Below are 25335 nucleotides of genomic sequence, written 5' to 3'. Positions count from 1 at the left end.
CCCAGAGAAAAGCAGTCACTCCCGTCTCCCTGGTCTCCGGCCGCACTCCGTGCTCACCCGGCCTGTGACCGAGCGTTGCTATCTCTGGCACCTGACCCTGTGTGGAATCTCCAAACCCAGCAGATCCCTGCAGTGCGTTCCCACGCCGCTCCTCCCGGGGGAGGAAGGGGAGTCTCCCCGGCTCTCCCGCCTGTTGGGTCCCTGCTGGAGGAGCAGTGGACCGACTGGGCCGCGGATCACAGTTTATGGCAACCCCGAGCTGAGAGCCCGCGCCTCGGCGCCGTCTCTGCAGCCAGCTTCCCGGCTCTGATACCTGGGAGCTCTGGTGCACTTAGGCACCCCCGGTCTTTCTGTGACCCCAAGAGTCCTGAGACCACACTGTCCCGGGAGGATTCCACCCCCCGCTTAGCCACTGCAGCGACGTCCCTCAGCGGAGCCGACTTCTCAAAGTTCCGATTTTGTGCTCCGCGACTCTATCACTTGCCAGAAGCGGCCGACGGAGGCCCCCTCCCCCGCCATCTATCCTCCCGAATATCGCCTTGGATTCACTTCTCCACACGTCCTACCTTCCAGTGAGTGGTCGCTTCTCTGTTCAGGGAGTTGTTGCTACTCTCCTCTTCGGTCTCCTGTTGAGTTCGTAGGTGTTCAGAATGGTTTGATCTCTATTCAGCTGAATTCCTGAGACCAGACGAAATCTAGGTTTCCTACTCCTCCGCCATCTTGCTCCGCCCCCCTATAGTTTTTGATAGTTATACATGTTTTATAGTTATATTGTTCCTACAATGCAGAGCAGATAAGCATTGTATAATGACCACCTCCTTTATTTCGATCATTTAGTCATGGTACTAGAGATAAAGATACAATCAATTCCCCTTGAATATGGAAGTCAAAACTCAATTTCCTGGATTAACTTACAGCCTTGGACACAAGCAAGTGACTAAGTCCCACCAATCAGGACTTTGATCCAGAAGTAAGGCATGTTAGGAAACCACTGTGCATGGTGGAAAAGCTAGTAGCCCAGGCATCCAGCTTGCACAGGCAATGATGAAAGAGAAGTTTCCCAATGATTTGAAGGTCATGTTCCTGAGCCGAAGTGACATATTGCTGGTAGCAGTAGTAGCTGCAGTAACATCTAATTTCTGGTGTTTGTACTTTGTAGACATGACATAAGTGGTAGAAGTTTCCTAACAGGCCAATTCTCCAACTTGGTTTTTGAACCCTAAGTTTGAGATTATTTCTCTAGCCTACAGCCTAACATTATTGTGAACTTCCTAAAATCCTTTCCTGTATTCCCCACCTTCGCTTAAATTAATCAGAGCAGATACTGTTGATTCCATCCAAATGTCCTGACTTGAATCATACCTGGAGAGTCACACATCTCCTACTATTGTTGTAGAGACTGAATGCTAGAAGCTATGCTAACACACTAAACATACACACAATAGTGTGCAGCAAGGATTAGTTTCCCTCTGGGTTCCTGAGGAGGCAAACAGTACACACGCAGCCATGGTAGATCATGTTGAAGTTTCTGAAATAGATCCGCACTTATTAAAGATATATTCAAGCACTGGACATGGAATGTCCAAGCCTCAAATGCTTCTTGAAATCTTTTTAGTCTATTAAACCCAAGAGCAAAGGTAACAAGCTTTACATGCATGACGGGCTATATTAAGTCATGGGGCCCACTGCAAAATGAAAATGCAGTGTCCTTTAAAAAAAAAAAACTATAATGGGGGCCACCTGGGTGGTTCAGTTGGTTACGCATCTGACTCTTGATTTTGGCTCCGGTAATGATCTTGCGGTCGTGATATCGAGTCCTGCATGGGGCTCTGAGCTGGGCATGGAGCCTGCTTGGGATTCCCTCTCTCCCTCTCCTTCTGCCCCCACCCCCTGCTTACACAGGCATGCGCGTATACATGCATGCATATTCTCTCTCTCTCAAAAAAAAACAAATATATTATATATACATATAATGAATTTCAAGATGGCAACAGCAGAGCATTAAACCAAGCACAGGACCCTTCCCAGCATGCATGCCCATGAAAGCTGCAGGACCTGTCTATATGAAGCACTTCTGATTTCTTTCTCATCTGTTGGTGTTAAGAATAGAGACTATGACAGGGACATCTAGATCCATGTCTCTATTGCCACCCTTAAATTCTGCTTAAAACAAGCAAACTGTGATATTTATATATCACAATTGGCCACAACAAAAGGCTTTCCCAGCCAACCACATATAAAATTACTTTAGTGGTGCAGTTACATTTCAAAATTAAAATTACAAAATTAGTTGTACAAAAACACATGTTCACTTTAAGGCAAAAGTATACAAAAATGCATGTTCACTTTAAGGCAAAAAGTGAAATACATGTGCTCACCTTAAACACTGAAAGACATAATGTCATCACCAAAAGGAACCAGATAGAATCCAAGCCCACTGGGGTTATATTTGGGGAAATTGAGTCTTAATGAGGCTAATTGCCTGCCTCGAGCGACACAACCAGTTAGTGCTGAATAAAGAATAGAACTTCTGGCTCCTGGAATCCAGTTTAAATTTGCCTCTTTCATGTGGCACCGCCTCCTTTCCCTTTCATTTCAGAAGCACTGCAGTGGTTAACCAATTCCTCCCACCCCCATTCATGAACATCCACAACAAAAGTAAGAATACCAGAAAATAAAAAGAAATTCAGTATTAAAAAACTTCAGGGCTTGAGGGGAAGAAGTTTCTATCTACATTAAAACAAATTTTCTTTTTAATTACAAAATCTATCTGCAATAATTCAAACTGGATAAATTAAAAGGTGATATTTTACCCATTTATCCAATCTTACTCCCCCAAATTATCACTTCTATCACTTGGGGGAATATCTATTCAGTTATTTTTTTATCTTGGAACTCAAATCACAGTTCAGGTCATTTAGGTCAAGCCTTATTTTAAATATGCCATCCACTGGAATTACATAACTGTGGAATCTTTAAAAATGTTTTATTATAAGCAGAAATTGAACCTAAACACTGAAAATAGGTGAATTTTCTCAGAGGACTGGCCATTTTATTTTTTTTAAAGATTTTTATTTATTTATTTGAGAGAGCGAGAATGAGAGAGGGAGAGAGCACATGAGACGGGGGAGGGTTGGAGGGAGAAGCAGACTCCCCGCCGAGTGGGGAGCCCGACGTGGGACTCGATCCCGGGACTCCAGGATCATGACCTGAGCTGAAGGCAGTCACTTAAACGACTGAGCCACCCAGGCACCCTGGCCATTTTAGAAGTAGTGAAATAGTCATTCAGTTCTCTGTGTATGGAAAATAGAAAATCAATGTGCAACAATCCACTTACACTGGAATTTCCTTTGTATTTTGTTTATGTTGATTTGGCCAAATTTCCTTTTCCTTACATTTAATTCTGCTGCCAGTGTTAACTCATTAAGTATTTGGGTGAAAGGATGGTATCACACAGGGAGAGCATTTCCCTATGAAATGTCCGTATTTCTGAATTAGTGATGAGCTACCTTGTAGTACTTCTTTTCCATTTCTCTCAGAATAATACACATTTTGTTCATTCACTTTTCAATGTGGAAAAAATTTTTTTCCAGAAATCTTTTGGAAGTAGTCCAGGCTTCAACATACACTACCCATTTTCTACTTTAAAGACCTAAGCATATAACAGCTCAGGGGGAAAATGTTACATGCATTGCTAATTTACATGAAAAGAGCTACATAAATTACATCACTACTTTATCTTTGTGGTATTGCAAATAAAGATCATTAAGACTATTAATGGCTGATTTTCTTGGGGTACAGGAATTGCTTGATGGTGTCTACCATACCCAGTGCTCTACAAATAATCTTTAAATTTTAATGTTACCGTTACTATTGAGCTGTAGATTGAATGAAGAAAATTTGTTTTTCCAATACAATTAAAATCCCCATGAATAACACCGTTAGAAATTCCTAATAGATTGTGAAGTCTTTGCTATTCAATTTGATTGTTCAAATTCACAGATTCCCAAGCCAAGCTAAGGTAAATCTCGATTCCAATTATAAAATGTCTCTTAGCATGCCAAATCAGCTAACCAGTTAACTCTGGCAGCCAGGACAACAGCCTGCTGTCTAGAAGTTGGCAGACTCCTTCTACTGTAACACCAAAGCCCGTTATGCCAATAAGCCCTCAGGAGCTCCAAGAACTCACAGAGCTGTTTGCCACCACCTCTCCACCTGTCTTACAACCCCCTTTCCGCCCCGCCCCTTACCTTGGCCTCGCCTCCTTCGCTCAGGCGCGTTTTCCACGCCCCCTGCGTTCAGCCAATAGCTGGTGACGTTTGTGGGAGAGGGCCTTCCCTCCCAGCCAATGCAGGAGATCCTTGCTACCCTGGTCCCACCCCTGCCAGGAGCTCCTGCCGGAAGATGGCGGCGGCCGCAGAGTTGACGCTGCTGGAGAAATCCCTGGGGCTGAGTAAAGGGAACAAATACAGCGCTCAGGGCGAGCGCCAGGTGAGAAGCGGGGCTGCGTGGAGGGGAAGAGGTGGGCAGGAGCGGGCCCTGCTGAGCTCAGGTAAGATGGGCTAGCCGGCAGAGGCGGAGGATGCGGCTATTCTCCTCCCCCACGTGTCTGCGCCGCAGGACCGACTGGCTGGCGTCTCTCGGTCTCCTGCAGCCTGGAGGATGGAGGGCAATCTGCCCCGTTCCGGCTTGCCCTGACCTTTTTCTCCTGGGAAATTGTCATCCTGTTCTGGGAAAGCGAGGAGAGCTCTCAAAGAGCCCTTAGACCCATCTGGGGGCCCCGTATTTGCGTTCATTGACAGCACTTCCTGTAACACTACCTTTCATTCAGTGCCACGCAGCTACTCCAGAGAACTAACGGGGTGCCAAGTAGCACTGTGCTGGGACTGGGGAATGCAGCAGTGGTTGAGAAGGACACAGTCCTTCCTCCTCAGGAAGCTTGGTTTTAACAAGGTGGACAAATATTGTTGCTGTTTTAATTCCAATAAATGAAAAGTGCTATATTGAAGCCGAGATGGCAGAGAGAGCACATAAGTGGTCTTGGTCCAATCGGGAGATTCAAGGAAGGTTTTCTGAGTTGTTCAGGTTCAATGTGTGACGTGAAGAGAATGAAGGGGAAGGTTAATACAGTATGAAATTGGTAAGGTATAAGGACTCAGATTTCTCAGGGCGGTGAAGAACATTTGTGTTTCGTAAATATCGTTGTTTGACGTCGATGGAATGCATTAGGAAAGGAGAATAATTTTAGGGAGACTTCTTTGGATAGGTAACATTTTTTTTTTTGCCCCCTTGAGAGTTTTTCCATGTGACGTTTATTTTTTGTTCTTACTTTTTCTGTTCTTTGTTTGGTTTATATTAAAAGCGGTCCTAGTGTAGTTCTTACACATAAGTTCAGCTGAAGCCTAGAAAGGTCTTGGGGCTTAAGATGAGCCCACTGATTGGAGACAAAGCCACCTGCTTTTGCTTTTTCCTCTGGCCATATGCTAATTCCTTCCCTTCACCCACTGCTCCCTTGTTTGGTTTCTGTTTTTTTAGAGAACATTGCCAAGACATGAGTCTTGCCTTCAGGAAACTTACCTAGTATGAGAAACAGTCATTGGCAATTAATTTAAGGCAAGACAGAGTATATACTAAGTGGAGGAGACGTTGTTGAGGAACGTGGACAGGAAAGTTAATTTTGACTGTGAGAATGGATTTGTAAACTTCACAGAAAAGCTGGTGTTTAAAATGTGTAAGGCCAAAATTATGAAAGATTGGGAAGTTTGGGGCAAGAAGTAGACCAATATGAAAAGTGCTACAATGCAAAGGAAGCCCAAAATTATAGTTTGAGGGCAGTTGTGAGGGCTCTGGAGTTCATAGTGTGGTTTCTTACTTTAATTAAAACTTTTTTTTTTTTTTTTTTGGTCTTATTAGAGGGCAGCTATTGAAAGTTTCTATATGTTTGGGGAAAGGGATGGGAACAAATGAAAAGATTTGGTCTTTTTTTTTTGGTGGGGCAGGGAGGCAACTGATAGCAGTAAGCCAGCAATGATGTGAAAATGTTGGGGTTCGGGTACTCCCGAATGGTCAAGAAAGAATTATTGAAGTGTCTTTGGTGCAAAAAGGGTGGTTTTATTAAAGCACAGGGACAGGCCCCGTGGGCAGAAGGAGCTGCACTGGGGTTGTGAGGAGTGACTGATTATCTTCAAGTTGGGAGGGGGTTAAGGAGAGCATAAGTCTCTAAGGAATTTGGAAGCAAGGTTTCCAGGACCTTGAGGGGCTAGCTATTGTTAGGAAAAGGTCATTTATTACTGTCTAGTAAAACCTCAGTCATGAGACCCTTCAGACGTATATCAGTGGGCCATATGCTTGGAGGATGAGTGCTAACATATATCTTGGGGGTAGAGATAAAGGAGGTTTCGAAAGGGATTTTTATACATTAAAGGAGACTTAGAGGATGTTAAGCTAAGGTTACCTTTTGCCTTTAGCAAAGTATTAACATCGATGGAGGCAGTTAAGTTCCTAGAGGAATGTCACTCTACCTGTCTCGAGGACTTGTCATTGGGCTGTAAGTTGTAAGAAAATTTAATTTTTTTCTTTTGCCTTTGTTCTCCACATCAAGCAATAAGGCCTTCTCTGCAACATTACCACTTATACAGTAGTCACCCGTCTGTGTACCTCCTCCCTATCCATAGTTTCAATGTCTGCCGTTTCAGTTACCCATGGTTAGCCATATCCAGAAACAGATGATCCTCTTTCTGACATAGTGTCAGAAGGTGAGCTGTAGCCTAGCACTATGTCACAACGCCTACATCATTCACCTCATTTCATCTGATTATATAGGCATTTTGAAATCTTGCATCATCACAAGAAGAAGGGTGAGTACAGTAGAATAGGACATTTGGAGAGAGACCGACCACAATCACATAACTTTCATTACAGTATATTGATATAATTGTTCTACTTTATTATTAGTTCTTGCTGTTAATCTTGTACTACTGTGCCTAATTTATAACTTCAACTTTATCATAGGTATTTATGTGTAGGAAAAACATAGTATATGTAGGGTTTGGTACTATCTATCCGTGGTTTCAGACATCCACTGGAGGTATTGGAACATATTCCCCACAGATAAGGGGAGACTGTGTAATTCAAAACAATCCAGGGTCGCCTGGCTGGTTCAGTTGGTAGGGGATGCGACTCTTAATCTCTCGGGGTCGTAAGCTCGAGCCCTATGTTGGGCATAGAGATTATTTAAGGAAATAAAAGAAAAAAATTGAAAACAATCCAGAGATCCAGCTTTCGGAGAATGGTTTGTTAAATTATGGTACATCAGCATATTGTAATATTACTTATTAGCCATCGACGGTGATTACTTAGAAGACCATGTCATCCTAAAATGAATGTGGAAAAAGTATGTATCCCACAATTGCAACTACATAAGATTTGTGTACTTTAGGTTGTATGAAGGAAAGAGAAGGGACTTTCGAGTCAATCTTACTTTATCCAAACCCTGATTCTGCCATGACAAAGCGGGTGACCTTGGTTCTTTGTAAGATGATGAAATTACTTACCAACTTAGAAGATGTAGTGAGAAGGTAACTGGGAAGTTTTTGAGTTAGCAATGTAGGATTGTGGATAATTTATTTTTACAAATAATTCTCTTTAGAATTAAATGTCATTTCCCCCCACACACTCATTGATGTCAAGTTCTTTTTCTGTTTTTATTTTGTTTTTTAAGTATAACATACCTTCAGAAAACTGAATAAATCTCAGCGAGTTACCACAAAGTGAACACAGGTAGGTAACCACACAAGGAACCAACCAGCAAGGTATAAAACAGTAGAACCAGCACCCCTAGAGGGTTCCTTATTGTTTTCTTCCAGTGTGTTTTTTTTTTATTATTATGTTATGTTAATCACCATATATTACATCATTAGGTTTTGATGTAGTGTTCCATGATTCATTGTTTGTATATAACACCCAGTGGTCAGTCTCCTCATCAGATGATACCTTCCGTTTTCTTTTAAATTTCTCATAGTGCTTTGCTTGGTTGTGCATCAAGAACATTTAAATTAACTGTCAATTTCTTACAATCTGAACCTTGGTATTGCTGTTTTGGTTTTTTTTTTTTTTAAGATTTTATTTATTTATTTGACAGAGAGAGAGAGCACAAGCAGGTGGAGCAGCAGAGGGAAAGGGAGAAGCAGGCTCCCTGTCTGAGCAGGGAGCCTGATGTGGGGCTCCATCCCAGGACCCTGAGATCATGACCTGAGCTGAAGACAGACGCTTAACCGACTGAGCCACCCAGGCGCCCCAGTATTGCTGTTCTAATAAGGGAAACAAAAATAGGATTATTTTTCAGATGATTACCTGAAGCCCAGACTATTATCAGTGGCCGCAATTATATTTTGGAATGTTTTTTAAACATGAAATACTGGCCAGCAGTGACTTCACTCTAAAAAATTGGTGGATATGCAATTCATGGCAACCAAGTCACTGTCACAGTCCATACCTAGTTAACGAGATATAATTATATTAGATCACATATCACTAAAACCAACCCATATCTCATTTGGTGGTTCTAACTACATCAGCATTAAGTCAGTGTTAACTGTAATCATATCCTTTTGTTATTACAGAAGTCAGGTTTATTTAAGTATGTTCATCTTGCTAAAATAGGGTATTGGTAAACTTGATCAAAACTAATGCAGTATTATTAGGATTTCCATTTTTCTTCTTGTATATGCACAGTTATGAATTATGTAGAAACATTGACTTTTGCAGTGTTACTGCTGTTTCACTTCAAGCATCTGTTCTCAAATTGTAAATAACATCTTAACTACTATTTTCCTGATATTCATTTGAATGTAATTTAGTATCTTGGAGTAGAATCCTAGGGCATTTGAGAAAGCAGTGAGGGATTTAGTGATTCCTTAGAACTTAAGGTCATGTTGGTATTTGTTTTTTAAATTTTTCAGAAGAACTTTTTTTTCTTTTTAAGATTCCAGTTCTTCAGACAAACAATGGTCCAAGTCTAACAGGACTGACTACTATAGCAGCTCATCTTGTCAAGCAGGCCAACAAAGAATATTTGCTTGGGAGCACTGCAGAAGAAAAAGCAATCGTTCAGCAGTGGTTGGAATACAGGGTAACTCGAGTAGATGGACACTCCAATAAAGACGATATCCACACTCTGTTGAAGGTATTGTGACTTCTCTTTAGAGGCTAAAATGCATGAACTGTTAGTAGCAGGAAGCTCTCTCCCCTGAGATTCACTAGCCAAAGCCATTGGCCTTCTTGTTTCCTTCTGCCTCGGGGTAATTTGTACCTTTTATTACCTGTGCTGGAAACAGACTCTGCCTACGCTCCCCCTTCAGATCTCAGCTCAGATGCCCCTTCCCCAGAAATGTTCTTGACCACCTTTCTCTTAACACATGTGGGTACTTGTTCTATATGCTTTTTCTTCCTAACACTCATCAGTCAACAATTATTTGTATGATTTTTTTTTTTTTTTGTAATGGGATGTCTTAATACTTAGTTTCTGCACTCAGCAGTAAAGTACTTTCTCGAAGGCAGGAAGGGAATCAGAATCTTTGGGAGCTACTGAAGAAAACTGTTAGATCTGAAAAAACTCACATTTTTTTCCTTGAGACTTACTGCTTTAAGATCTGTATTTTCTTTCCAAAGAAGCAAAATCAGACTAAAAGAATTTATCAATATAAGGTATAAGCTGAACATGGCTCCAGAGTCACCAGCAGTGAAAAATATTCCAAATGATACTTTTTGTTAATTATTTACATAAAAATAAAGCAGATCAAAAAATTTTTTATAGAAGCTTAGAATTTAAAGCAACCATAGAGATCATCTAGGCAACCACGTGTCACTGCAGGAATCCCTTCTGTTTTCTAATTTTATTCCCAGTGTCATATAAATTGGTAGTATGAGTTGTGCAAGAAGCTCTCATAGAACTGAAAGCTTTTCAGTGATCACTGGGGAAATGGTTTAAACTATATTTTTGATAGATACCATAAAGAGAACTGATAAAAAATAAATTTCAGGCTTTGTTCCTTTATAGGTCTATCCTGATCAGCTATTTATGCTTAATATCCATACTGACCCCTCCCACTGGCCTCTGCCGTGCTCATCAGCCTTTCCAGAGGGAAGCAAGCATGCCTTTCCTCTACGTGAATGTGGGATTTCAGGCAAATAAAATATAAATATAACTATCTCTTATAATTTTCCAGAAGAAAGGATAGTAATAAAGTACTTCATTCTGAAAGATATGAACAGGATTTCACTGAATTGGGTTTATAAGTTCATAGTTGTATTCAGAGATTGGGTTTTAAGAACATAGAAGTAATTCCACTAAAATGTTCTATCTGGGATATGTAAACATTATTTGAAATTGCAATCAGGAGAATCTGATTACCATTTTTGAAGTGTACAAGGGAACAGGTGATTTGGTTGTCATCCTTGCTCTGCCAGTTTCCTTAACCTGTACCTGTACGTGCACTGATGTGCCTGACGCAGTTCTAAGGGCCAGTGGTACAGTGACCGAGTAGACACAGTCCCTGCCTGTACAGAGCTCAGACCAGTGGGGGAGACAAGTGTATGTATAATGGACGGCAGTGTGATTTTTGGCCATAGAAGCATAGATGAGAAAGTGTTGTTTTCTGTTTTGCTTTGCTTTTTCCTGTTTTTATCTTAAAGGCAGTAAATATTTATTATAGAAATTTAGGAAATATAAGTAAGGAAAAAAATTTCAAGCATTAGTAGTCCCACCAAGAGAGAAGTGCTAATAACACTTACGTTTGGTCGTCAAGTATTTATTGAACTCCCTTCATGTTCTTTCCATGCTTTTCCTTTCCGTATAGACGTGTGTGTTTTGTTTTAAAAGTGGGCAGCTATTGGCCACTGTAACTTGCATTTTTGTTCACTGACAGTGTGTTGTGAATATCTTTCATGTCCACAGAATATTCATTTATACTATTTTTTTGATAACCTGTTAGTATTGCCTCATATAGGTGTATCAGGATTTAAATCATTTTAAAAATGTCCTTGTATGCGTTCTTTTTAATACTGGGCTATTTATCTTTGTATTACGTATTTTTACTTCTTACTTTCTAAAGTTCCATTTTGGTCTAAAACCATTATTCTAACTTTAAATGGCTCATAATTAAGGTAATACATAATTTCAAAATGGCAGGCATTACAAAACACATTTGTTGAATCTAGATGGAGAATATATAGCTGTTTATTATACTGCTTTCTCAGTGTTATTAGAAAGTTTAATACTAATAGGGAAAAAAGCCTCAGAACTCTATAGGGGGAAATATTTGATAAACTTTGGCCATGGGAAAGACTTGTTTAAAACAAAGGAAATGGACACTGAATGTTAGTTCTGTGAATATTCTGAATATGTGAAATTCTGTGATATGGCAGGGAAATTTTGAATTATATCACTAATCAGAAAAATATTAATTATGAAGACATTTTAAAGACGACAACCCTGAGAGTCTCTATAACAAAAACTTACACATGGATTCTATTTTAAGAATATATACACTGTACAAACCAGTGTTAAATTATTGTTTCAGGCCTTTTTAAAAAATGCTTCTTAAAATTAAATTGAATATATATTTTATTCTTAAACTTTATCCAAGGTGTTTCATTTGAAGACACTGGAGAGAAACCATCTCCATTCACAGATCACTGTAGAATTTAAGTGGTAGCTCCTTATATACCAGTCTATTTCACCCTCTGTACCCAAATTTTATTTTGATTTTTCTGCATTTGTCTCATTTTTGTCCATATTCCTTTATGCCCTCATCTGTAGCACCCCTAGCAATTCCATGCTCATATAGCATTTTGAAAATTACTGTCTTTAGATGAAGACATGGGCAGACTCAAAGAGATTAAATTCAGTTCAGCAAATATTTACTACCTACGGAAATACCACATGCCAGGCGTTTGGGATGTGATTTGAGAAAACAAAATGTTCTCTACGGTTTAAGGAATTTTTCTGGAATAAATGTTGTTGACTAGTGAGCAGTGTTCCAAAACGAGTCCTTAGAGAAGCCTGTGAGAATATCTGATGATAATCCATGTAACTGATTTATAAACCTTTGTCTAAAGGTTATATGAATCTTTTGTCTCATTTGATTCGAGTGTAATGTAATGAATGCAGCATGAATTCCTGTGCTGTGAAATTATATGTTAATTTTGAGAGGAACCCAGAGTATTCATATGATCTTTCTTTTATCTACATTTTTTTCTTTTCTCAGGGAGGTAATTGATTCATTCATGCTGTTCTGTCAGATTCTATGTCTAATTTAGATTAGGATCTCTTGAGATTTTTATTTCATTTTTTGACATGTACTTTAATTCTTTTTTTCCTTCAAAAGTGCTTATTCACCATTTAGGGAGCTCTGTGCTTACTAATATTTTGTTGTTGTTAAAGATTTTAAATGAATTCTTTTGTGTATATATTTAATTTAACATTGCCTTTTGAAAATTGATGGTTGTGGTCTGGAGAACAAATGGCAAAGAACTTTCTGTAGGTTTAAATGGTGTTTGAAACTGGAGTCTTTTTAGGGGTGGCTCAGTCGGTTAAGTGTCAGACTCTTGGTTTGGCTCAGGTCATGATATCATGAGTTGTTGAGATGGAGCCCTGCATGGGGCTACAAACTCAGCATGGTGTCTCCTTGAAGATTCTCTCCCTCGGCCCCTCTCCCCACACCCATGCGTGCATTCTCTCTCTCTCTCAAATAAATTAATAAATCTTAAAAAAAAAAAAAAAAACTAGAGTCTCTGCAGGTATTGGGAAAACTAGATCTCCAATTGTAAAAGAATGAAATTGAAGTTGGAATGTTACCTTACATAATATATAGAAATTAACTCAAAATGGATTGAAGTCCTGAATGTAAAACCTAAAACTATAAAACTGTTAGAAGAAAACCCAGGGAAAAAAATATAATGTTATTTGATTTTGCAGGGATTTCTTGGATATGACGCCAAAAACACAGGCAGCAAAAAGTAAAAATGGGTAAATTGGACTACATCAAAATTTTAAACTTCTTTGCATCACTGGACACTGGACACAGTCAACAGAGTGAAAAGGCAGCCTGTGGAATGGGAGAAAAATACTTGCAAATCACGTAACTGATGAAGAGTTAATATCCAAAATATATAAAGAACTCCTATAACTCAGCAACAAAAAAACTGAGAAGCCAGTTAAAAATGTAAAATGGTACAGTTGCTATGAAAAACAATACGCTGATTCCTCAAAAGATCAAAATAGAATTGCCATATATCCAGTAATTCCACTTATGGATGTATACCCAAAATAATTCAAAGTGGGCTTTAAAGAGTTATGCGTACACCCACATCCATGGCAATATTACTGGTAATAGTTGAGAGGGGCCCCTCGTCAGATGACTACATAAACAGAATGTGGCATATATAAACAGTGGAATATTATTTAGCCTCAAAAGGGAAGAAAATTCTGACTCATGTTAACAACATGGCTGAACCCTGAGGTTGTTATGCTACATATAAGCTAGTCACAAAAAGACAAATGCCCTATGCTTCCATTTACATGTTGCATCTAAAGTTGTCAATTCATAGAAATGGAAAGAATGGTGGTTGCCAGGGTCTGGGTTGAGGGAGAAATGGGGTGTTGTTTAACAGGATAGAGTTTCAGTCTTGAAGTGTGAAAAAGTTCTGAAGACTGATTACACAACAGTGTGAATACCCCTGATATTTACTGAATTATACACTTAAAAGTGGTTAAGATGGAAACGTGATTGTATTACAATTAAAAATTTTAAATATACATATATAAAAATATAGCAAACCCATAATCCTAAGAGAAATTATTGAAGAGCTTTTTATATTTTAATGGAAAAATTAAATCTAACATGAACATAATTTATAAAATGATCTCCACCCCCCCCAAAATTGGTGTCTTTCAAATGGTCATAGATGACATTCTGAATAGCATCTTTTAATGTTTTCTTATTTCTTTAAAATAAAATAAGACTAATAACATTTACCCTGTTTTTAAAATGAGATGACTGGTATATGATCTGTTCTTTGAATGAATCTGAATCTATTAATGTCAGATTAAATTTATCAAATTAAAAGTCATTGTTTTGTTTTCTAATAGTCTTCTAAATGTTTGAAGTCCAATGTTATGGTAGTTAACTTTATTATAACTGTTTTTTTTTTTCAAAGATGGTATTTATTTGATAGAGTGCGCACACCTGTGTGTGAGTTGGCGGAGGGACAGAGGAAGAGGGAGAATCTCAAGGAGACTCCGAGCTGAGCGTGAAGCCGATGTGGGGCCCAATCTCACAACACTGAGATCATGACCTGAGCTGAAATCAAGAGTTAGATGCTTAACTGGCTGAGCCACCCCAGAACCCCAATTATTACTGTTTTTTAAATGAAATTTTTATTTTTTTATTTTTATTTTTTAGGATCTTAATTCATATCTTGAAGATAAAGTCTACCTTACAGGATATAACTTTACCTTAGCAGATATCCTATTGTACTATGGACTTCATCGCTTTATAGTGAGTATTTGAATAGTTGTTAGCTTTTTTCACTGTAATGTTCAGAATGATTTTTTTTATTTGTCTTGAATTTAAATCAAATTTGCATTTTCACCTTCTCAGATGAAAATGAATTATTTTTATACAAGGTACCTTATGCACGTATTCCTTCCACATTTCCATCAAATATAGTAGCTTCCTGTTCCTTGACCTATTTGCTTCCTGTTGTTGCTTCTAACCTTGTTCGCACCTACTTCTCTTGCCACCCTTTGAGCTTGATCGTCATCATCACCTGACCCCTGTCATCAGCCTCCCACTCTCCTTCTAACATCTTAATTGTAGTACCCCATATTCTGTGAAACCTCAAATCCTTAGCTCGTAATCTCTAACTCACTAATCCCATCATTGTCTGAAGCAATTGGATTCCTTCCCACTTCCAAACCTATTTACTTTTTCCCTGTCCAACCTAGATCCCCTTTTGTGTAACTTCCGATACTCTTCTTAGTATCTGCAGCTTCTTTGCTCCACTGTACATTCACCACTCTTTGTCTGTAAATCCCCACGTCTCGGTCAGTTCTCATAAATGCCTTCAATCCCATATCCAAGCTGAGCTCTGATGGAGAAATCCCAAAGCTACAGATTGGTACCACTATAGATTTATACTATCCATTTTCAGCCAGGCTCTCCTACGGATCAGCTCTTTCATTCCTCGCAGGCATACTTCCAGACCTTTAGCACCTTCCTTAACCCCCTCCTTTCCCTCTCCCTTTATCTTAGTCATTATCACAGAGCCATCCTCCCTCTCTCAGCTAGAAATTGGAGACTGTTCATTTGAATGCCTTCATCCTCCAGCCCACTGCATGCTTATCCTTAACCGTCTTGTCTCCTTTCACTGCCCTCTTACTTGAACGCACCCTCCTGCCCTGTTTCTGGATCTTGTCCCAAATTTTATATCCTTTCTTTCCCATATGTGCAATTTTCCCCTTTATCTGGTCAGTCTCTTTATTTTTTTTTAATTTATTTATAGAGAATTTGTTTATGAGAGAGAAGTGTGAGTTGGGGGAGGGGCAGAGGTAGAGGGAGAGAGAGCACCCTCAAGCCGACTCCCCGCTGAGTGTGGAGCCCAACTCGGGGCTCGATCCCAGGACCCTGAGCTCAAGACCTGAGGTGAAATCGAGAGTCGGACGCCCAATCGACTGAGCCACCCAGGTGCCCCCGATCAGTCACTTTAAATTGTATCCCATCTTAAATTTATTTACAGTTATATGGCACTCACTATGTTCTCCATGCTTCATAAATGTTAACTCATTTAATCCTTAAAACAGTCCTATAAGGTAGGTATTATTATTATCATTCACATTTTACAGATAAAGTAAGAGAGGTCAGATATCTTCTTTGAGATCACCTAGCTTCTCCCCTGTGGAAAAAAATAACCCTTAGATTTTTCTGTATTCCGCACCTCATGCATCCAATTCATCAGGTTCTTTGTTTCCACCTCTTGGATGCCTCTCACATGTGTCTTCCTGTAATCCTGGGTGACATTGCCCTAGTTCCAGAATTCATTATCTTCTATCAAGGCTATGGAAATGGCCTCCTGCCACCAGTTTCATCTCATACCACCCATCTTCATGGCCACTGGAGCGATTTTTCTCACGAATGTGTCTTTCTTTCTCCAAATAAGTAGCTCCTCACTGCCTGGGATGGCAGCTCCTTCTCCTTGTTGACCCTGCCTCCCCTGCTGGCTTCATCACTCTTGTTCGCCCCATACACCCCTCTCTCAGCCATAGCATACTCTCTGGTCTCTCATCCTGTGCTCCCTCTGCTCAGGGTCCTCGTACTGCTCTGCTCTTTGGCTCCCTGGGCCCAGCCTTTTTTTTTCCTCCCACACTGGTTCACATTTCAGCAGGTGTCACTCAGCTGCAGCACTGACCTCCTGGTGAAGCCCTCTCAGGCTCCTGTAGCATACCGAAGAGCCCTTTCCTCTGTTCGCTCTGTGCCTCACAGCCTCCCTCAGCTTCGGCTTGTTTCGCTTTCTACTGTAATTCTTCTTGGAAAATTTCTCTCTTTTAAATCGTAAACGGCTTGAGCCAGAGACTGCAGCAACTCATATTTGCAACACTCCCGTCTGACGTAATTCCTCCCACGTGCATAGTCTGCACTCCCCTCCATAAACATTGAATAACATAACGGATTCCTTTAGATTTTTCAGTTTTATGTATATTTTCTCTTTGTACCTCATAACTCGGAAGGAGATGGGGCTAGTGGTATTATCCTCCTCTTATAGAGAAGGAAGCTAGGGCTTGGAACATCAAGTGCTTTGTGCGAAGACACAGCCTGGGTTTTGGAGGGGCCAAGACGAACTTCGTCTTCTGCTGCAAGTGTCGCAGTGTATGGGGACGCCCTTCATACACCGTCAAATAACAATGTATGACAAAAAAAAAAAAAAACATAACTGGGCGCCTGGGTGGCTCAGTTGGTTAAGCGACTGCCTTCGGCTCAGGTCATGATCCTGGAGTCCCAGGATTGAGTCCCGCATCGGGCTCCCTGCTCGGCAGGGAGTCTGCTTCTCCCTCTGACCCTCCCCCTCTCATGCTCTCTCTCTCTCATTCTCTCTCTCAAATAAATAAATAAAATCTTTAAAAAAAAATTAAAAAAAAAAAACATAATGTATGACAGTTTTTCTTCATCCCCCCTCAAGCTCTAATTTCTCAGTGGATTTACTCGACTCATTAAGCATTGTTTCTCTAAAATCCCTAAAGGATTGTGCTGAGTTCTATAACATCATCACTGTAACCACCTAGTATGATCCTTCACTCAGCCTACTAGTTTCTATTACAACTATACATACTGAGTTCATTATATGTCTATAATACTATCCTTGAGAGACATAAAAGAAATATAAAACCCTATTTTCAAGCAACTGTTGATCTCTTCAAAGAGATAAGACCTGTTTCACATGAAAAGAATAAGGCAAAGTGCTAATTTCTGGTCAGAGTATTATGTAAAAGTTAAAGAGGCAAGTAGAACAAAGTAAAATGTAGAATCATGAAATTGTCAGAAAAATATCTGCAGGATTCAGATGCCTTTGGCTATTTAAGGGAATTTGTGTTGTTTTAGAAAGCTTAATGATAAGTTTGAATGTAAATCTTGCATGTGAGTAGGATGACCATCTGATTTCTCATCCAAAACACTTTTGACAGTGAAAAGAGGGCTATTAATAATTATTGGTACAATAGGAATAAATTAGGACAAATGTTCCTTGTATTTTGAAGCAGAATAATTTTAAGCAGAATAAGGGGACTGAGGAGGATCATGTCCTTCCTCTCTGTACCCCTTCCAGCTCTTAGCACAATGCATCATACAGCTAGATGCTTACTGAGATCAGCAATACTTAGCAATCTCTTCCTCTTTGTATTTCCTATTTTAGGTTGTATATCTTTATAGTGTAATCTTCAGTTTTATACTTTAATATGATTAACTCTAAAACCTTATTTGAATGTGAAGACAGTTTAAGTAGAGCTGAAATAATTTGATCTATTCCATTCTAGATTCAAAATATTTTAGTAACTTTTTGACTGTAGAATGGTGACGTGGCATGGTTTACCTCATTTCAAAATACAAAAGCCTCTAGCTAAAGAGAGTTTGCTGTTATGGTATCTACCTATCTTTATCCCGGTGACAAATCTACAGTCTTTCAACTAGGAGGTGTCCATAACTTGATTTGAGAGCAAGTCCACTGTTAAGAGCATGGCTACTTTCTAGAGAAGCATAAGAACAATTTATATCAACAACAACAGCACCCTTGTAGACATTTTTAAAACATTTAAATGTGGCATTACTTAATTTTAAAGCTTAATATTAGGAGAAATGTCATCTCTAATCCTATGTGTGATGCTGTGAGCAGGCTAGTAAAGGCCTGTCCGGACCATCACTTGGCTAGTGAAGGCCTGTCTTCTAGTGGCATTGACTCTCATTAAGAGAAGGACAGCATTTCTCCCATGTAATAAAGTCTAACTCTTGCAAACCAAGTGTGTATTTACGTTTTTCTCTCTCCTGGCTTATGCAGGTCATGTGGTAGGGAAAGGAAATACTCAGAAGAAGGGAGCTTGTCTGGAATTTCTTGGCCAGCAGAGTGAACAAGGTCATAATTCTATAAAGCGAAATAGTCACAGCACAAGCTGCATAGTTATTTAATTATGAATCCAGGTGTCCTGGAGGGCGTTTGGTTTTCAGGCAGGTTAGAAGTGTTTTGTTCAATGCAGCATGTTAAAACTCGGGTTACATTAACAATATTTAATGATAAGTGCCCATTTATATTTCCTGTTTTGCAATGTATGTCCTCTTTACATGTAGTGACTATGATATTATGATGAAAGATACTATGCTTATCTTTTTCAAAACAAAAGTGAGTAGAATGTTATGTAAATCATTCAGCTCACCATCCCTTTGGGTTCATGAAATGAGTCCATAACCAAAGCATCTCTCCCACCCTGGTCCTTGTGCAGGCAAAGTACATCAGAGAAATAAACACCTTCTCAAGGAACTCCTCACCAACTCAAACCTCTACTGTGATAGAATTGCACTGTGGTGTTAAATGACATCATCCCTCTTGAGTTAGGTGTAAATATATCCAGATGAGAAAAAGGTGATTATTCAGTATTCAGGCAGAATCGATGTAAAGCTCAGATTGACTACCTGCTCGTGTTCATCAGACAGTTTCTTGCGCTTTGCTTGCTTTGGCAGTATATTTATTTTTGCCCTCATGCATTCCTTCATTTATTTGTTCCCATTATTAAATACTTAATATGTAATCACAGGGTACAAAACAGCAGTCAGGGAACCTTCAAGTCATCAGATAATCCCACAGTATTTTGTTTCATTGTGAGCCCAATTTTAGTTGTGGCTAAGTTACTTTAATTTTAAGATCTGGTCTATCTTAATTCCTTTGAGGAATATTACGTTGTTCTTCCTTTGTGAAACTGCCAGTTAGCATGGCTGTTTATTATCATACCAGTGACTCATTGCTTTCTTAAAGTGATTTCACTCATAGATAGCAGTCCCTGTGAACACACTGTTACTCAAGATTATTGAAATCCTTTGTAGCATTATGAGCTGCTTGACTGTGAGATTGTTATCATCTAAATACATTTGTTTTGAAGTTAGGAGCACCAGTGGAGGTATGTTGTTCTTTTGGAAAGAAAGGAAAAGTACAAGAAACGGCTACAGTGCAGTCCAGCAGCACCAGCCATAAAGAATGTCCCGAAGGTAGCAAACCAGCCTCTCACCCTGATCTGGAATGGGTCACTTAAAGTGGTGCTCACATGTCTCCATGGGAAATTAGTGACTAAGAATATTATCTCTTCGGCTTTGAAGGTTCAGATTAGGTATAGAGAGCCAATATAAATAAAAAGGGATGATTAGGTAGAAAGAGCCAAGAATCATGGCTGTAGACACAGTGGCATGTGGGCCAGTAAGAAACAGGAAGTGGTGACTGGAAAGTCGCATTGTGTTTCCTGTTGTAAGAAAGGAAAAGAAACTAGCCGACTAGAGAGGGATGTTGGAAGACCAATGTTGTACGTGAAAGGGCCCAGGGGATCCCATCTATAAAGTTCTAAAAAATTGTAAGGTGTTTTTTTTTGGGGGGGGGATCTGTTTTGTATTTATTTACAGTAAATTCAGAAATAAAGTGCCTACCAAAAATATAGCAGAGGTAACAAATTGAGATCAGTCATAATTTTCTCAGATTCATGGGACAAGCTCCAAAGTTTAAACTAAAAGGAGGGTCAGTGGTAACCGGCACCTTTTGGAAAGGTTCTTGTGTATTTCTGGCAAAATTTTCTGAGGGAAAATGAACATTTACTTTCTCTGAAGTAGGTCATCTAGTTAAAAATTATTGGAATAAAATGGAAATGTTAGAAGAAGCTTTAGAAGCTCCTGGAATAAAAATTATTTTGCACCAGGGCTCCTGGGTGGCTCAGTCAGTTAAGCATCCGACTCTTGCTTTCGGCTCAGGTCGTGATCTTAGGGTCGTAGGAGCAAGCTCTGCATCCAGCTCCATGCTCAGTGGGGAGTCTGCTGGAGAGTCTGTCTTTCTTCCTCTCCCCCCACTCACTTGCTCTCTCTCTAAAATAAATAAACCTTTAAAAAATTTATTTTGTACCCCCCCAAAAAAAACAAAAAATAAAAAATGAGTTCCTTTGTGCCTTGAGTCTATTCATAATCCTTACACTAGAGACTCAATGTGCAATTTTTAAGTTGGAGAATATCGATTTTGCTGTGTGTTGTGTCTTGTTGTTTTGCCATTTTAAATAATAGGCCATAATAGTAGCAGCATTAACCAGCCTTCTGCAGTAGCATATACTCCTCTGAAATGTAAATGGTAAACAGACACTGCCCTTTGTGTTTCAGAGTCTGAGTGAACAACTTGCACATAGATCAAACAAGCATTAGTACTGTATTGTTAGGAAATGCTTTCTTCTCAGTGTGTTTTAATTCTTTCAGAAAAATAACATTTCACCAAGTGGCTGAGTGGAGACTTTTAAATGGAAGAGTTGTGAGAAGAGTAAATTGTAGAAAGTGGTCAGATTTGAATCCTGTATTTCAGCAGCTGACATGAAATCAAGTTGGAGTAAATCTTGTTTGCTTTAGCTATCGGGAGAGAGGTTTGCTGAAGTTGATTTCGAATGTATGTATGTGTGTATGAATGAAGAAAACTCACCCCCATTTCCTGTTAGATTTGTAGCTGTGTTTACTAGTGGTTGAGCTGGTGAAGTTTACATATGAGAAAGATTTAGAAAAAGAATGAAGTGTCAGCTCTTTTACAAAATGTAATTTTACCTTTTGAATAAACTGATACTCAGTTACTCAGTTTATTCTGTAGTGGTTGTTTATTTGCCTCCTGTGTACAGTCCAGATAGTTAGGAATAAGATAATTCTTCATATGTGAAGCCATGAATTCTCTTTTAATAAAAAGTAAATTTTATATTAAAAAAAGACATTCTTGGTCAGTTTTCTTGACTAATGTGTTAATTTTCTATATGCCATAGATTAACGATATTGTAGGTGAAACAGTTATAGTAATGTATTTCTGATAACTAGATGCAAACTTACACCGCCTTAAACAAGATGAGTATATTTTTATAATTTGTGTAGCAGCTTATAAGTAAGGACCTAAACCTGAAACGTAAATTTTTTTATGCAGCATAAGCAGGAGACTCTCACTGCTAATATAAGTAAACTGAGCCTGCAGAGTTGGACCTCTGAGGCCACCAAAGACAATGTTAATACATTGTTGATACAATGGTATCTTCGTGTCTAAGGTAAAAAGGAAAGCAGGATGATTGTATCACTTTTTCTTTATAAATTGCCTTATAGTAAATATGAAATGGGAATGAGTTCAGTTAAACATTTATTGAGAAAATACTACATATCTACCTTTTAATTTTATTAATACTATTTTGTATTCTGCAATACATTTTGCATACTAGAGCGATTTGACCTTCAGTGTTGTTGACCCAGTAACATAGCAGAGTCTTTGCCTGTAGACACGAGTATATGCTAAATTCTGAACAGCCACAGGACATCTGTCTCACTAGACATGCCTCCCAACAAGCAGACTGCTAATGGATTTGAACCACAGGAGGGTTTTTTTTTTCCCTTGTGTAAATATTCCAGTCAGTTTTACAGAGACTTGTAATATCTGTTGAATAAATGTTGATTTAAGAAGAGGAAAAGGAGCTAGCTACTCTACTCTTAAACATGGGTCATAACTGTTAGTTACTGCTCCACTGGCTCTCTCTTTACCTGACAGCTCTTAATGATTCCAGTCCAAGATTTGTCTCAGAGAAAAGTCTCTGAGTCACCTACTTTGGAATTGGAGCCCAGTGAAATGATCGGCACCAACTGTTTTTATTGCGTCTTTCTCTAACCAAATCTCTGGGCATTCTTGTAGCTTGACAGGAAATTGTGTGGCCTGCTACCTCCACTAGAGAGAGAGTTCAGCTTTGTAGCAAACTGAATTGAGAAGGTCTGTTGTTCATCTGAGGCATATGCCACTGGAAATAGCCCTTCCTTCTTGTATTAGGCAATAATCACTTGCAATTAAGTGGGTCATCATCTTCTTGAGTACAGGTTTTCCCCAGAGTTTAAGAGAAAGGAAGTAATATACATAGAGAGAGAGAAAGGAAGTATATATATTTTGAGTGTACATGGTATTCCCTTGTTAGGCATGTTAGATCCTAATAAACCTTGCTTTTAGATTTGCTAAAAAATATTGTAGAGAGAACCAGTGTCTTAGCCTTTTGGAAGCTATTCTCTTTCTTTCTCCTATCTTCCTTTCCAAAAAGTAAAAAACAAACTCTTTCTGTTAGGAGTTAGATGATCAGAGCCAGGGTCCCCAACAAGAAAGTATGGAGTCAGAACAGCTAAGATAAAACAGCACTAACATCCTGTTTTGCAGCTTAGACAGGACCAGACCGACATTCTGCTTTGCAGCCTTTGCAGAAATGACTTCTGCAAAACGTCCTAAAATAAGACAGTTAACTACAAAAGCATTTGTCAATATCACAGGCAAGGGACAGGTAAGACCTAAGCCCCCAGATGTCAGCAAAAAAAAAGACCATCAACATGTGGACATTAACCTAATAGATATGTGACCAGAGCTCTGATTGGCACAACTCAGCACACCCTGATTGCTTAAGAAAGTTCCGCAAAAGAGCTCAATAAAAACCCCTAAACTTAGAAACTCTGAGGGCAACCCACTCGGGCCCCCCTCCCTCTCTGGGAACTTTATTCTCTTCCTCAGTAAACTTTGCTGCCCACCATTCTTCGTCTCGTCCACTCTCCATTCTTCGAAGCAGCGTGACCAAGAACTGGGGCACTAAGGGGACACAAATCCTGTAACATTTGGATCTCCAGATGCTGGGTTAATGCAATTTTTGCATTTGTTGAAAATTTGAGACTTCCCTAAAAAGCATGTCTCGTGTTGAACTGAACAATAAAACATCAAACAAATGGTTCTTCTAAGTGGCTGAAACTTTTTACTCCTATCTAAATGTATTGGCTTTTGAGAACTGGAGTTTTCTCCCTGAGTTTTTTATCTTCTACACAAATGATATTGATAATTGTTCTTATGCAATGTCTGTGTTGTGTGTGTTTTTAATCTCTATTTAGGTTGACCTGACAGTTCAAGAAAAGGAGAAATATCTTAATGTGTCTCGCTGGTTTTGTCACATTCAGCATTATCCAGGGATCAGGCAACATCTGTCCATTGTTGTCTTCATCAAGAACAGACTATATACTAATTCCCACTAGAAGCTATCCATGACATACAGAAGCATGATCACAAATATTTTAAATGGAAAGTATATTCTGGACCAGAGAAATAACGTAAATGGCTACACAGTCATTCTTTATTTGCTGAAGTTGGAATAAACTTGTCTGAATGTTTTATTTGTTCTTCAGTTGAAATTTTGCAGCTTTTATGTAAAAATTCAACTGTCAAAACTTGAGATCAAGTTATAAATTAACCTTTTTTTCATAGATGAAATTTATTTTAGTAAAACTTGCAAATCAGTGGCTTAATCTTAAGGGAAAAAAATAGTCCTTTCAGTGGTGACATAACTTGGCTATTTATCGGCCTCCATCTCATATTTTACAATTCATTTCCCCCTTATGGATATTTACAGTAATTTGTTTAATAACTATAATAAACTGTGCCAAGGTTACAGAAAGGGAAGACAGATGGATTTGTTTTCAAATATTTATGTGAGCCAGTAAATGTGGTTGAAAAAATCTTTTTTGTTTGTTTCTTTCTTTCCTGTAGTCAGTATTCATTGAGGTGAAACTAACTACTGAACTGCCCTGGAGGGAGCTGGAATAAGATACATTCAGTGGAGCTAATGGTTCTTTTGTTTTGTTGGGCTTATTGGAATATGCAGTGGCTAAAAACAAGATGGGAAATTCCTGCTATCCCACTAACTTTAGACTTGACAACTACTAGATTTTTCTAAACTAAAAGCCAACTCAAGGCTGCTGCTGAAGCTCTCTAAAGAACAAGGACACGTGTTATTAACAAATCTATACATTTTATAACTTACTGGCTGAGTAAATAATTATTGAGAGCTAAAGAACTTTTATTTCCAAATAATAAGAAAAATAGAGCCTTTTAGGGGCACCTGGGTGGCACAGTCAGTTAAGCATCTGCCTTCAGCTCAGGTCATGGTCCCGGAGTCTTGGGATGGAGCCCCATGTCAGGGTCCCTGACCAGCGGGGTTCTGCAGGCTCCCTCGCCCTTTGCCCGTCCCCCTAGCTCATGCTGTCTCATATTCTCTGACGCTCGCACACAGTCTCTCTCTCAAATAAAATCTTTTTAAAAAATCGAGACTTTGAGCGCTTTACTTTTTCATACTACTATTTTGGTGCTGGTGCTGGATCTCAGTTGTGTACAATTCAAAGGTCAAGTGAGAAAAGCAGAGATTTGGGAAGTGTACAGCCCTCCGGTTGAGTTCCGCTTTTGTCACTTACTAGCTATATGACCTTGAGCAAATCAGTTAACCATGTTTCCTTAATCTGTAAAAATAAAGCTAACTCTTAAGTTACGAGGATTAAATGAGATAATACATATGGAAAAAGCCTAGCATAGAGCCCATGTCTATCAGTAAAGTTTCCTCTGTAAGAGCCGCTCCACCCCATTTTTGTCCTTCATGTTACTAAGTCAGATTTTAGAAGCTAACTGTATGTGATTATTTTGTAATAGGGCAATTTTTGTAGGTTTAGATCTCACATTTCATTGCCCTTG

At 39.1% G+C, this 25335-nt stretch overlaps 1 protein-coding gene across 1 annotated transcript; it reads left to right on the top strand.

The window, feature by feature from the left end:
- Positions 1–4365: 4365 nt before the first annotated feature.
- Positions 4366–24880, top strand: EEF1E1 (eukaryotic translation elongation factor 1 epsilon 1). Its single transcript, XM_027603494.2, has 4 exons — positions 4366–4491; positions 8984–9184; positions 14463–14558; positions 23709–24880. Exons 1-4 carry the CDS (start codon positions 4405–4407, stop codon positions 23847–23849), a joined length of 525 nt encoding a protein of 174 aa, XP_027459295.1. The 5' UTR covers positions 4366–4404; the 3' UTR covers positions 23850–24880.
- Positions 24881–25335: the final 455 nt, after the last annotated feature.

This window comes from Zalophus californianus, chromosome 7 (assembly GCF_009762305.2).
Source record: "Zalophus californianus isolate mZalCal1 chromosome 7, mZalCal1.pri.v2, whole genome shotgun sequence".
NCBI lineage: Eukaryota > Metazoa > Chordata > Mammalia > Carnivora > Otariidae > Zalophus > Zalophus californianus.
This window is presented reverse-complemented; position numbering and strand designations above follow the sequence as displayed.

What these genes read in the sequence shown, in the direction of transcription:
- EEF1E1 (XM_027603494.2), top strand. Translation starts at nt 4,405, where the DNA reads ATGGCGGCGGCCGCAGAGTTGACGCTGCTGGAGAAATCCCTGGGGCTG. An exon ending in ATATCCACACTCTGTTGAAG is followed by an intron (nt 9,185 to 14,462) that starts GTATTGTGACTT and finishes TTTATTTTTTAG; the next exon opens with GATCTTAATTCATATCTTGA. An exon ending in ATGGACTTCATCGCTTTATA is followed by an intron (nt 14,559 to 23,708) that starts GTGAGTATTTGA and finishes ATCTCTATTTAG; the next exon opens with GTTGACCTGACAGTTCAAGA.